Here is a 13,086-nt window from a genome sequence, read left to right as displayed (position 1 = left end):
CCCACTCCCCTCACTCCCATTCGCCATCCATGAAAAATGAGCTTCCTTCCCCTTGCCTTTGAGAGCCCCGGAAGTATGACGGCCAGTGAATGGTGAGTGCCAGTCGAAACTGCCTCCACTCCCATTCGCCTCCTCATTCCTATCCCTATCCTCATCGAGTCGTGAATCCGGCATTCTCTTGTTGGTTTTTGAGCGGGCGGAATGCCAAGAAGGGTTGTACTCCAGGCGGGAAATAAAAGTTCCGGCAGGCACATTCAGAGCGTAGCTTACTGCAATATATTCTATTTGTAGGCTTGGGCATCGGATTATGGTGTCAATGGCACAGTATCTTATCTCGCGAAGTATGCCGGCGCAGTAATCGCTCTGGACGAAGAGGATATGGAGGACCCGAAGAGAGCGTAAGCCATTCAAGTGCTGCATGAGCAAGTGCTGTTTCAATTTTAAAATTTGATTAGTGTTCTCTGCAGGTAGTAGGAAGGTAAAAGTGTGATCGCACAGGAACGACTTACAAAATTAGGCGAGGCCATGGCGACAACGAGCTCTTTCAGCGCGAAGCCACGTTTACAGATAAGCGCGACAGATTCCCTATTCAGGGCCCAGGTGGAATCTTCATCGTTTCGAATCATTAACCGCTTCAGATGCTTTGCATGCTTTGCAAGTACCTGCTTCTGGATATCTTCTATTACAACTTGTGTCCTGGGTGCCAAGGACTCGACTTTCGAGCGGGCGATCCTTTCGACCATGAAGAGTTCTTCTAGGTAGCTTAGGCCATTTAGAAACGCAAGAAAACTCGGGGTGACATTATCTGTATGGATGGAAACTAGTTGGAGAGGGGTACTTCTTTGTAGCTTGGAGAGCATGGACCAAAATGGACGTTGGGGCCCCACATTCAGAAGGGAGAGATGCCTCAGTGAGGAAAGGTTGACCGCTCGGCAAAGTACGGATGGTTTCACAGGGATCAGGTAGATGGATAAACTTTCCACCGGGATTCCATGATGGAGGCGAATATACGCTTGGATGGCGTCTTCAGTGTCCTCCATAGCTCCAGTATCCGGATGTGCTACAGAGGTTGGTACGCCAGTCATCCAGGAATCGTCAGAAACCTTAACGGGCTGCTTCCCTTTACTTGACGAACTTGACGCATGACCGTCTGCACCAGAGGGGAACAAACTAGCCTGAGGCTCGTTCAATATGCCCCCCGAACATGGAAGTGGGCTTTCATCCTCCATAGAGCTATCCGTCAAATCGAGAAACTCCTGGTCCTCACCACCTTCACAGTTGACTTCGTCTGGATGTTCCAGATCAACGATATCCTGCAACTCGTCCTCAAATTTTTTCTCTTCTGGCTTAAGGATAAATGACGGTTGATGACTTTGATTTTGGACCTCTAAAAATTTGTTGAAAACACTCTCGCCAGCGTCAGATGTGGATGATGAGTAGTCAATGAAAGCCTTAGCGGCAGGTTTCCAACCAGGTACAGGTTTTCCTGAATGCAAGGTATTGTTTTTATGGATAGGGCCTTGGGTAACATATGAAGAGCCTAGAGGGTAGGTTCCCTTCGAAGATTGGGAAAATATGCTTTTGCTCGATGGTGGAAGCTGTGATGGTGGTGGTGGTGGTGGTGGTGGTGGATATATCATACCAGGATGTTGCACGGGAGGGCTTCCTTCATCCAAGCCAAATATATTTTTGGATTGAGGAATATTAGTTGTGAATGGTGAAATCGACTTCGGTACAGGGGGGACTTTATGAGAAGGTTGTTGATTAGCCAACGCTTTCTTCTTCATCTTGCGATATCCATCCGCGATTTCCTTCTTCTCCAAGTAAGCGGCGACTACTTTCTCGACTTTTTGAAGAGCCTTTAGGCTCTTACTAGAGGCGGCATGAGCCCCTTTGCTCTGAGCCAGGCCGCGTACGATGGTGGATAGCTTTTCCACAAACATACGGTCTTCATCGTATTTCGATGGCTTGAGCGCCAAGCGAATTTCTTTATCTGCATCATAAATTGCACGGTCCGCAATCTTCTCCAGTTTTTGTTGCGCAACAGTCTCCTTTTCTAGTCCAAAAATTCGAGCAAGGGCCTTTTCCTGGGCAGCACGTTCATGACGCATATCAACATCACTTGGTGTAGAGATATTTCCGAATAATTGTGACGTTACAGGTGGTGGAGGCGCTGGAGATTGCATCAGTGGATCATTTAAAAATGCGCCGCCGTCGTCGTTGTCTTGTGCTGTATCCGTGTCCGACACATTCACAACAGTCTTCTTTCGAGCTATGAGAGCCAACGATTCCGAAAAAGAAAGCTTTAGGGTCTTAAGCGTTGTTGAGGACGACGAAATACATTCCGCAATCTCTTGGACATACTCGAGGGTATCCATATCTAAAACGGCCAAACTCTTCAGACTTGAGAACTTGGAGAAAGTCCGTGCAGAATGAGGAAACTTATGAATATTCAACCGCTTCGCTGGCTTTACATTATTATTTGAAAATAACCCTAGATTGGAACTAGGTGGGGCCGGGTGATGATGTGGGTGATGATGTGGGTGTGATGCGGGTGGTGATGCGGGTGGTGATGCGGGTGGTGATGCGGGTGGTGATGCGGGTGGGGGTGGTGACTCGTAGTAGGCGGTATGGACGAGGCAGGAACGTTAAACGAAAATGTGCCGGACGAAGGAGCCATTGGCGGGGATGGATGAGTAGACTGCCCATCCTGCAATCGAACATGGACATTTTGGAGACTCCCGTGCTTGCCCAATGTTTCGAAGATGGCGGGGCTAATTTCTACGCGAACATTCCACCTAAATCAGGTCAGAAAATACTGATTTGCCAAAAGATAGCGCTATCTAGAAATAATATAAAAGGTAGGTGACTTACCGGAAGCTTTCTAAGGCTGGTATCTTTTTTATAGTTGCGAGCAGAAGAGTATTCAAAAACTTTCCACAGCTCGAGCCATATTTGAATTCCAAAGCCACATTCATGCCTATATGGCTTCCCTGGACCGTATCTAAGGATATTTCCTTAATGTAAGCGGCATAATTGTAGTCACTCGTTATCAGTGTATCTAGAACACCAGTAAGACGATCCACTGCCAGCTGTCCGGTTCTTGTGTCACGTTCATCAAAAATATGGCTTAATGAGCGATAGAGCTGGGCTGCAGCTATGTCACGGAAGGATTTCGAGACGAGGGAAATGTTGACCAAATCTGAAGAGGAAGCCTGACAAGGGTGAGAAACAGGTATGTTAGCAAATACGACAAGCTGAGCGCATAGCTCTATCATTCAGTTTTGGTGGGGTTTGCGAACACTAGTACTCACATACGCAAATATGGAACTCAGCGTCTCTGGGGGAAGACGTAGTATCGGTGGTATTTCGTATGGTGAAGCCCCAAAGACATTAACTGGTGAAGACATTGACGAGAGAGGCTGATCTATACAGCCTACTGTCAACTCTATAAGCTGTCGAAGGAAGTAATCAAGGTATTTGCAGCGATCCTTCTATCGAATCGCAGAAGAGAAATGGTTGAACTGGAGATGAGAGTAATCAACATAAACAAAAACCTGTTCGCGAGACAAAAAAAAAAAAAAAAAAAAAAAAAAAAAAAAAAAAAGGTAAAACATATAACTAAATAATATAATAGCACAGCAGAGAGTTGACGAACGGGCTAGACCAGTTGACAAAACATACAGCAATACCGGTTGCAAGATAAAAGAGTCAAGATAGACTACAGTGGGATCTTATATTGCTGATAGGTAGTATGCGTATGGTGAAGATGAACAGGCATCAACCGGCAGGCATTGAGCTGTGCAAACAAGTTACCGAGTATTTAACTAACTGTCAGCAGTGTTGTGGTATCAGGGCACCCAGACAACAAAACATTTAAAGTTTGTCTATCCGAAACCGATGGATAAAAACAGAACGAGTCAGTCTAAAGCAACAACCAGAAATAGAGAAGAAAAGAAGAGGCCGGGGCGATCGGAAACAAAGAAGAAGGGAGCGAGGGAAGTTCGTCGAGGTTGGAGCCAGACAGGACGCGGATGATGGTGAATGATGTTTTGGCTTGAGCCGCAACCACGAGCTTGGGCCAGGTACCAGTACATGTCACCCACCCGAAACTGTGTGCGGGTCCAGGTCACTCTTAGCGTCAGACGACTTCCAAGGTTCTGCCTTGCTCACTGCCCAGATAGGAAACCTCCAGAACCTCACCTCAATTTAGTTTTGATACTGTCGACGGCGCTACCGTTACCCAACCAGCCTGTCTGAATCCTACGCAGTAGGTATACACATCTCCATGAGTTGAGTTATCGCCATATGTTCCTCCTCCCAGCCCCGACATGCCTCTCTTTCCTTCCACTCCCTCCCTCCTCTCCGTCTCCGTCTCCCTCTGCCTCGCTCTCTCCCTCCTCGTCTCCGCAGGTCATACCTCCAATTGGGCCGTCCTTGTCTCAACTTCTCGATTCTGGTTTAACTACCGCCACCTCGCCAATGTCCTCTCCCTTTACCGTACAGTCAAGAGACTCGGGATTCCCGATTCTCAGATCATCCTGATGCTACCAGATGACATGGCGTGTAACCCTCGAAACGCATTCCCAGGAACAGTCTATAACAACGCTGACCGCGCTCTGGATCTCTATGGTGATAACATAGAGGTAGACTACCGTGGCTACGAAGTGACTGTAGAAAGTTTTATTCGACTCTTAACGGACCGGCTGGATGATGACGTACCTCGCAGCAAGCGGCTGGGATCCGATGCAGGAAGCAACGTCCTCGTCTACATGACCGGACACGGCGGGGACCAGTTCCTGAAATTCCAGGACTCTGAGGAAATTGGCGCATGGGACCTGGCTGATGCCTTCGGACAGATGTGGGAGAAGAAACGATACCGGGAACTTCTTTTCATGATCGATACCTGCCAGGCTAATACCATGTACACCCACTTCTACTCCCCCAACATCATCGCCACCGGTTCCAGCGCCCTCTCCCAGTCCTCTTATTCCCACCATGCCGATAGTGACGTGGGCGTCGCCGTCATCGACCGCTGGACATACTACATCCTTGAGTTTCTGGAAACTCAAGTTACGAACCAGAACTCGAAGAGTACTTTAGGCGACCTCTTCGATTCTTACGATGAGTCGAAGATCCATTCTCAGCCTGGGGTGCGGTGGGATTTGTTCCCTGGCGGTGAACTCGAAGGCAGACAACGTATCGTTATGGATTTCTTCGGCAATGTGCAGAATGTCGATGTCGAGTGGGATCGGGGGAACACAACAATGGACGCCGGTTCACTGAAAGACGACCTTGTAACCATCGCTCGGTTAGTTGAGGAATGGAGGCGAAAGGAACCGCAGGTGCATGCACAGTCATCCCTGGAATCGGTTTCAAACAACATCAGCAATGAGGGAGCACGACAAAACAGCACCAGCCGTCCGTACCAGATATCTCCTGGTGCCATGAAAATGGATGATTCGAACAGCTGGAGTAATCGACTTGTGGGGCTATCTGTTTTAGCGAGTCTAGGGGCGGTATGGTTTGCTGGTTCATTGCTTGGGAAGCCATAACGTTGTTCAAAGTTCCTTTTTAACTTTTCTTTACGCTATGATCCATGTAGTTTCCATCGTTTTCTTTGATAGTTTTGTTTTAGACGTCTATACCTCCTTTTGTTCGTCCTATTTTCTCCCTCAAACATCTGACGGGAGGGCAAGTCTGTGTATAAAATTATGTACTTTTATTATCAGAACTGAAGATCTATGACAACTTCTTCACACACACGTAAATACACATATATAAAAACCCCGTTTGAATCTATGCTTCTATATTACTTCAGCACACGCATCCCTTTCTTTTATGTATAACATTCCATTCCATCTTGTAGCTATTGGGGGAGGGAAGAAGATAAATGGAGAAAGAAAGAGAAAAGAAAAGAAAAATTGACGGAACAAACGAAGCAGATAATCATTCTCAGAAAACTCCCAACAATGGTCCGGTAACCCTTATGTTACCCTCTACATCCCTCCAACGCTATATACAAGGCCTGTATATCCGGTTTCGTGACGGAAAAAAGAATAAATAGGAGAAAGTATGAAATGAGACCGTGAGACATACTCCAAAAAGTTAGTTGCAAAAGACGCGAAACGAGGGCTAGAAATGTGACATTCGTGGAAAGGTCGTGAAACGGAAGGTTGGGAGTTGTGCATAGAGATAAATTGGAAGTTGAGGGAGGAGAGGTATATTGTGTGATTTAGCAGCCCAGAAACATCATTAACACCATCGTGCTGGAAATTTCTGGCGAATATTGGGAAGATGGATGAGGTTCCTCATGAACGGAAATGAGAGCAAGGCGAGTAAAAACGTAAGATAATGTAACAGGGTGAAAGAAAGAACTATGCGCCGATGTGGGCTGAAGGATAGGACATAGGAGATAGAATGCCCAGAGATAGTCAGATCCCCCAAATAATAAGGTTATACGAAGTTTTCGGCAGGATTGGCAAGGGATTGTAATGTCCGGCATAATGCATTGAAATATCATGCATGTAGTTATTAGCCAACAACGCTTCGAAAACTCAGCGCTTCAAGAAATCCGCCCAGATCTTCCTTCTGCACCTCTACAACACAATGCTCGAAACTGTCGATTCTCACCCGTGCATTCGTTTCGTGAACAACTTCTTGGAAAGCAATCCCAAAACGATTCCGCGCCATTTTTCGATTGTATATGTTACTCCGCTCGTCAAATTCATCATCCGAGTCAGAATCAGAGCTAGAGGATGAAGAATTGTCACTTTCTTCCTCTTCTTCCGACCCATCATCCTCATCATCCTCATGTTCCGCTCTCTCAGCCGCCCACTTAGCCCGCCTCTCCTCTCTTTCTGCCCTCCTTTTCTCCTGCGCTTCTTTCTTTTTCCGCTTCTCATCACGTTGCTGCGCGAGAGCCGCGAAATCCACCACTCCTCCCCCGCCGCCTGTTCCAACAACCACATAGACATTTCTATCCTCATCCAAGCCGGCTAGGACGAGTGGTGTCCCCACTACCCGTTTGCCGCCAACTTTCACAATGTCTTCCTTTTCTTGCTCCTGCACACGGACCGCCTCGCCCACCCATAGTGCGAGTTTAGTTAACGCGCCGGGATTAGTGAAAAGTTTCACGTCCGGGCCGTCCTTAACTACTGCAATTCGAAATGCGCGTAAATGTCGGATTTGGTGTTTGGAAAGTAGAGAGGTGCCTGTGCGTAAAATTGCACGATGGAGGTGTTGGGCAAGAGGTAAGGAGCTGAGGAGATTTGTCGGGGATTCGGATGACGTTAAAGATATCGCATCATAGGCACTCCAGAACCGGGCAAGGATCTGGGAAGAGTCTGAGTCTGGATCAGAAACGATATTGGATACATTCTCGTCTCGTTTACGGGCAAACTTTTGAAAGTGATGGCCATCACTATCTGATGATGTGGGATCTATTTTGCCGACTTCGAGGATAGCGCCAATGATCACACCAACATCGGTGGCGGAAAGGCATGCCTTCCAGCCCCAACTGCGTACAAAGCCCCAACCAGCATAAGTGCCAAATTGCGCTCCCGAAGATGCAGGCGGTACCAGTCCTTCCAGCCCATACATTGGCGCATACTTGAGTAGCTTTTGCCGCAGTCCGCGTTTGACTTCCATGTCCATATGAGTATAATTTTGATGACACTGACTAAGGCTCACGCCCATCTTGGCGAGAAGTTTGTGTAGACGCTTTCGCCCATTTTCGCTCCAGACATGAAGTCTAGTGGCCAGGTATGGACTGTGCAGCATGCTTTCATACAAAGACCAATGGCGTACAAGCAGGAATCGTGGTTCAGGTGAAAGTAGTATCGAAGTATCGGTGGGTGAGCGGCCAGTGGTGGGTATAACGCCACTAACTTCACTTCGTAGAGCGTCGCGGCCAGTCTCGGAGAGTTCGGGAGGATTTAAGCGACGAACCTCGTCGCGAAGAACCTGCCTAATGCGCTCACCTCGCTCACCTCCCCACCCAGCTAAGCCTCCAGACTCAGAGGCATTGGATATCCCTACACCCGCCATAGTTCGCCCTGAGAGCTCTAAACTGGATACGCCGACAATTGCAAGCCACAGAAGGTCATTGTCTTCCCGGCCAAGTTCTGATGCAAGCGAGTATAATATAGACGATATAGGTTCAGAATATGACGTGCCAAGGGAGTAGTACGCTCGTAAAATATCTTCGTGTTTTCGTTTCAGACGCACTAACCGACGCCGTAGAGTACGGGCCGATGGTTGTTTTGGTGCCGCTGGGGATTCAGAGCTTGATGAAGGCGATGGAGAGCGAGATGACTGTGAGGAATCTCGCGGTTGACGTTGATAACGGCTTGGTGACGTTATAAAAGATCCCTATAATATACATATTAGTCCAGGCTTGAGATCGTTTATGATATCAATTAATACGAACAGAGTTACTTCTGCGTCTCTGTCGGGGTGGTCCCTCGTCATCAGAGCGCTCATCGTCGTCATCACGACCTGACCATGACTTTCGTTTCTTCGAGTGAGAGCCAGAGTCTTCATCTGTGTCCGATGCACTGTTAGAATCGTCACTCTCCTCACCATCCTCATCCAACTCCGGCATTTCTAGAAGTGCGAAGTAAGCTTCCCTTTCCGCCGTTAATTCTTCGTCGATGTCGCCATCATCAAAAGCGATTATTCCTCCTTCATTAGATTTATAAGATGGAGTGATACATCCTTTATTTAAACCAACAACATTCCGTCTTGGATGTGAATCTTGTTCCTCCAGCGAAGCGCAACCGGGATATCCTCCAAAAACATTCCCCAAATTCCAGGGTCTTCTTGCATCAATGACCCAAATTTCGACTCCACCCATGCTCCCCGTCTCATCCACATCGAGGCATAATATATCACTTAGATCCACTAGGCCTCCCACGCCCATGCAAACGACCACTCCACCGCTTCCGCCATGCGAGGTTCGCATGGGACGAACCAGCTCTTCTCCAGCACGGGACAAATCCGCATATCCACTAATTGGTTGTATTTTATGAGGGATATAATCTCGTTTAAGTAATGTCGTCAAGATTCGACAAGCACACAGTGCATCTGGCTCGAGGGCAGCAAGTATGAGTACAGGCGGCGAGAGGGGATGGTGGGATCGTAGGAGCTTAAGGTAAAGCTGTGAAATAAGATTCCGAGGCAGATACATCACAGGAAAAAGAAGCAGACACGAGAAATGAATAGTACATCGAATTGGTTAAGTTGAATGTCACTATTGTCATGTCGATGTTTGGGGAGGATGTTGGCGGTGGTGGTGGAGGAGGAAACGCGGTATTGTATGATTTGAGTTCACGCGTCGAACTAAAATGTACTACTAGTAACTAACTATCTGGTAACTAAAACCGGATACAAGATTACGGAACAATTCAAACTTACCAAGTCCCAACCCGCTAATGGTCATGTGACTGAATTAATAGCAAAATGCTCATGCGCAAGCTGCTCAACGGAAATAAACATCTCTAATCCGATGATGTATGTTTCAATGGGCATTGGAATTATTAATTGGTAGTCGACAGTCACACCACCTCATAGTGGATTTCTTCCATTCGGGGCGAGGAATTTATCGCCATTCGAGAGAGACGGAAGATCTTCTCTCTGCGCTTCGCTTCCCCGGCGCTCATGTCTTCGTCCTGAAATTTCAATAATGTGGCTGGATAGAAGAAACTTAGCTTCATCAAGTAGGCGAAGTCTCGCGGCACGGAGACATCAGAAACCCTATGAGTACTGGTTGCTGTTCATGGGAAGATGGCACGAGGTCAACATCGGCCGGCAAGTTGAAGATCACGGAGAGCGGATATCAACCCTAATTTATTTGATTTTGCTCACTTCTATACGGAAATGCGGAGACGGGCGCAGAAGGAAAGCCGTGGATGGCCCAGAGATTATGTAGGAAGCCTATTGTGGAGTTGAAAACTAGCGACAAGTCATCGTTTTTCCAGCGCATCCAAACATAGGCTGCAGGCTTCAGGCTGCAAAATTTACTTTGTCATTGGCGACATTGTTGTATGCAGCTAACATGCAAGGCCCAAACATCATCAGACTGTGAAATCAATTCTTCCATCCTTTGAAGGCAGACTGGAAGGAATTATTCTGCCTGCCAAAGGCACCTCCCCGGTGGTTATCCTCGTTTTAGGCTCCACTGAACTATAAATGGTATTCTCTCCCTGTGATAAGCCGCTCAAAGAAATCTCGCTGTAACTACCAGTACTTCCAACGACAGACAATTCCACATACGCCCTCGGAAGGATAGAGCGCCAGAGAAAGCAGGTTAGAGCCAAAATGGATAACCCAGGAGCGCCACCTGGAATTGAAAGTAAAGGAGAGGAAGAAATCTCTCGCCATCGCAAACTTGTTGAAAGAATAGCCCAATTTGACGAACCACCAGAAAACTTAGATTTCACAATATCTGGTAAAGACTGCGAATATAAAGTCCATTCCAGCGTTATTTGCTCCCGGTCACGATTTTTCGATAGAGCGGCGAAGGGGAGATTTGTGGTAGGCAATGATTTTTTTTGACTCCAACTCAGCCCCGATTCTTCACCCGCTTCCTGTTTTCAGCTATGGGTAAAATCATAAATCGAACAGACTAGCTAACTTTCTATTAGGAATCGACCACAAAAAGAATTCATCTGCCAGAGGAAGATGCTGTTACTCTCGAATTATTAATTTCCATCCTATATGGTTTCGAGTCTTCATACTCTGCAGAGCTCTGGCCAGAAGCTCATGCGGATATAAAGATCTTGCTAGACGGTATAGGCCAGTCAACTCAGCGTATTATACCCACCGAAGCGTCAACGATAGCTATTGAAGGCGCTTTGGACACCCCCAAGAAAAACACGGGCCTCCGATTACTCCGTTTATACGCTCTCGTTGACAGATTCGACATATTTTGGCTGCAAGAGTGGGCAAAAGAAATGGTCCTTTTATGGGTCAAAATCAATCCTCGCAGCGACAGCTTTGTGGAGGTGATTCGAGCGGTTTACCGATGTGAGACTGGAAATTACTCCGAATTTGTTGACGAAATTTTCGCACTCGTCTTGGACAATGTGGATATACTGATTGAGAACGACGAATTTTACGAAGTGGTGGCAGAGAACGGGGAGCTCGGAGCAGAGTTGCTTCGACATGTTTTATCGACGAACAAAATCGTCCATTCAGCATTGGACATGAACAGCTCCTTGGCGACGCTACAGAGTATTGGGGGAGAGAAGTTAGTCTATGAAACGGCTAAATTGCAGCTAAAAATTCATCATAGTTTGGCCGAATTTCCAGGTCTAGCTCGGAGGTCATCTTAGGATCTAGGATAGTGGTAAGAATCGTGTGACTTGACCATAATCTCCCAGAACCCTCAAACCTAAAGGAGTGAAATATTTGATCCCCGCAACTGGAACATTCGATCAACGACGGTGGTATCTGAATCACACTGATTCCTCCGCGTGAAGGGAGACTGAAGCATGTTATATATAAAAATACCCTTGCCAGATAATCTGAAGGCTACATTAGCTTCCTACTTCACATTCAGGCTGGGATATCCGATGCGCCCTTGATGCCGCTTCCATCTCACAAGTCCTTACAAATCCGTAAAAGCTTGCTTCATATTTATATCAAACAGTCCAGGTAGACAGCTTTTTGAGTTCACGGAACATTTTCGTCGCCCAAGAAGTATCCAACGCATGCAAGCGTATACCATTAAAATGGATCAACAATAAATCCAAACAACTCCGTCCCGCTTCTATTTTTGTTCAGACCACGAGACCCTTAAAAAAACCAATTAAATACAACATAACCTTCACATCCCCATAATAATTAACTAGTTCTCCATCTTTACTTTAACTTCCAGGGCCTTCGGCTCCAACCTCATCACATAATACTCCACATCCCACTTTCCCATCACATAGTGGCCGTGCTCGATGTCGACAAACCCATGTCGAAGATATACGGGGTGTGCCATTATGGAAGCTTCTAGCCATACCGGCACCATCAGGTGGCTAGCGAGATCGCAGCCCCATTTTATGAGCTGGCTTGCGATTCCTTGGCCCCGGTATTCGGGGAGAACGAAGAGGGCGTCGAGCTCTGAGAATCATGTTAACCCAAGCCAACAGTACTTGATGTATGTGGCTACACATTAGGCGGGTGCTCAGAATAGCTCAGCCAGATGGATATGTTTGTGCAAGGCATGTAGGTTTCCTCAAAGAAACAGGCCATGATCCCGTGCTGGAGGGGTGGAAGGATATATAGATACTCCGTACAAACATTCAAATACGCAAAGGGACTAACTATAAAAAGAAAAAGAAAAACCGAAAAAGCTAAACAAGAACAAAGGAAACCCACCAATATGCCCCTCCCTCAAAAGCCTCAGCTTCCGATCCACAATATCTCTAAACATCACATCTAAAATCTTCTTATCCTCCAGATCCTTGAGCCATATCATGTCCTCCAGCTTCAGTTCAGGTCGCGATAGGGGAACATACGCGGGCCTCAACTTGTAATTGACCACGCCAGCAATTTTACGACCGTTGTTCGTATCGATGGCCTTGAGCCAGATGGAGTTACTTTGAGTCGCGAACTGCTTCAGGCTCCTCTCCTTGAAGATCTGCTGGTTGCGCGGGGTATCCTCGCCATGTATTAGCTGCTGGAAGGGTTCTTGTTGAAACGCTCGGAAATGGCCTTGGATTATTTCGCTCCAGTCTGAGGCTTCTATTTTCGTGATGATTATATGAGCCATGCTTGCGGCGTCGAAATGAGTGATTTTGGTCTCCTGTTATTATTTCCTCTTAATTTCTAGAGATGGTATCCAACTGTGGGCGCGCTGCGGTTGACTAGTCTGTATGTTTCCTAACCGGGCCCTAGATGATTTGTAAGCTGCCGCTCACCTGCAACTTCTGGTCGGCCCCTCGTTCCGAGGGTCCGCCATCTCAACGTTATTCCGCCATCTCAACGCGATTATTTTCAAATACGCGAATCTCTTTTTTCAAAATGCAATAATCAACCAACGTGATGACTTCTACATATATTTTAATAGAGAATAAGATCACAGAGGCTCTA

The 13,086-nt window shown here is 46.9% G+C and overlaps 5 protein-coding genes across 5 annotated transcripts; 2 read left to right on the top strand and 3 right to left on the bottom strand.

The window, feature by feature from the left end:
• Positions 1 to 10: 10 nt before the first annotated feature.
• HCAG_02295 (predicted protein) lies at positions 11 to 3,795 on the bottom strand (the record flags this gene model as incomplete). The annotated part of the gene is made up of 7 exons (XM_001542074.1): positions 11 to 56; positions 221 to 429; positions 510 to 2,380; positions 2,617 to 2,798; positions 2,875 to 3,215; positions 3,315 to 3,427; positions 3,786 to 3,795. The coding sequence occupies 7 exons, from the start codon at positions 3,793 to 3,795 to the stop codon at positions 11 to 13; spliced, it is 2,772 nt and encodes a 923-aa protein (XP_001542124.1).
• Positions 3,796 to 4,331: 536 nt separating this feature from the next.
• Positions 4,332 to 5,770, top strand: HCAG_02294 (GPI-anchor transamidase precursor; the record flags this gene model as incomplete). Its single annotated transcript, XM_001542073.1, has 2 exons — positions 4,332 to 5,475; positions 5,733 to 5,770. The coding sequence occupies 2 exons, from the start codon at positions 4,332 to 4,334 to the stop codon at positions 5,768 to 5,770; spliced, it is 1,182 nt and encodes a 393-aa protein (XP_001542123.1).
• Positions 5,771 to 6,534: 764 nt separating this feature from the next.
• HCAG_02293 (conserved hypothetical protein) lies at positions 6,535 to 8,965 on the bottom strand (the record flags this gene model as incomplete). The annotated part of the gene is made up of 3 exons (XM_001542072.1): positions 6,535 to 8,373; positions 8,432 to 8,544; positions 8,584 to 8,965. 3 exons carry the CDS (start codon positions 8,963 to 8,965, stop codon positions 6,535 to 6,537), a joined length of 2,334 nt encoding a protein of 777 aa, XP_001542122.1.
• A 1,355-nt stretch (positions 8,966 to 10,320) lies between these two features.
• On the top strand, positions 10,321 to 11,336 carry HCAG_02292 (predicted protein; the record flags this gene model as incomplete). The annotated part of the gene is made up of 3 exons (XM_001542071.1): positions 10,321 to 10,536; positions 10,647 to 11,251; positions 11,297 to 11,336. The coding sequence occupies 3 exons, from the start codon at positions 10,321 to 10,323 to the stop codon at positions 11,334 to 11,336; spliced, it is 861 nt and encodes a 286-aa protein (XP_001542121.1).
• Positions 11,337 to 11,851: 515 nt separating this feature from the next.
• Positions 11,852 to 12,766, bottom strand: HCAG_02291 (predicted protein; the record flags this gene model as incomplete). The annotated part of the gene is made up of 2 exons (XM_001542070.1): positions 11,852 to 12,114; positions 12,373 to 12,766. The coding sequence occupies 2 exons, from the start codon at positions 12,764 to 12,766 to the stop codon at positions 11,852 to 11,854; spliced, it is 657 nt and encodes a 218-aa protein (XP_001542120.1).
• Positions 12,767 to 13,086: the final 320 nt, after the last annotated feature.

This window comes from Histoplasma capsulatum, genomic scaffold (assembly GCF_000149585.1).
Source record: "Histoplasma capsulatum NAm1 scaffold_2 genomic scaffold, whole genome shotgun sequence".
NCBI lineage: Eukaryota > Fungi > Ascomycota > Eurotiomycetes > Onygenales > Ajellomycetaceae > Histoplasma > Histoplasma mississippiense.
The sequence above is the reverse complement of the archived record's forward strand: the minus strand, read 5'-3'. Positions and strand labels throughout refer to the sequence as shown.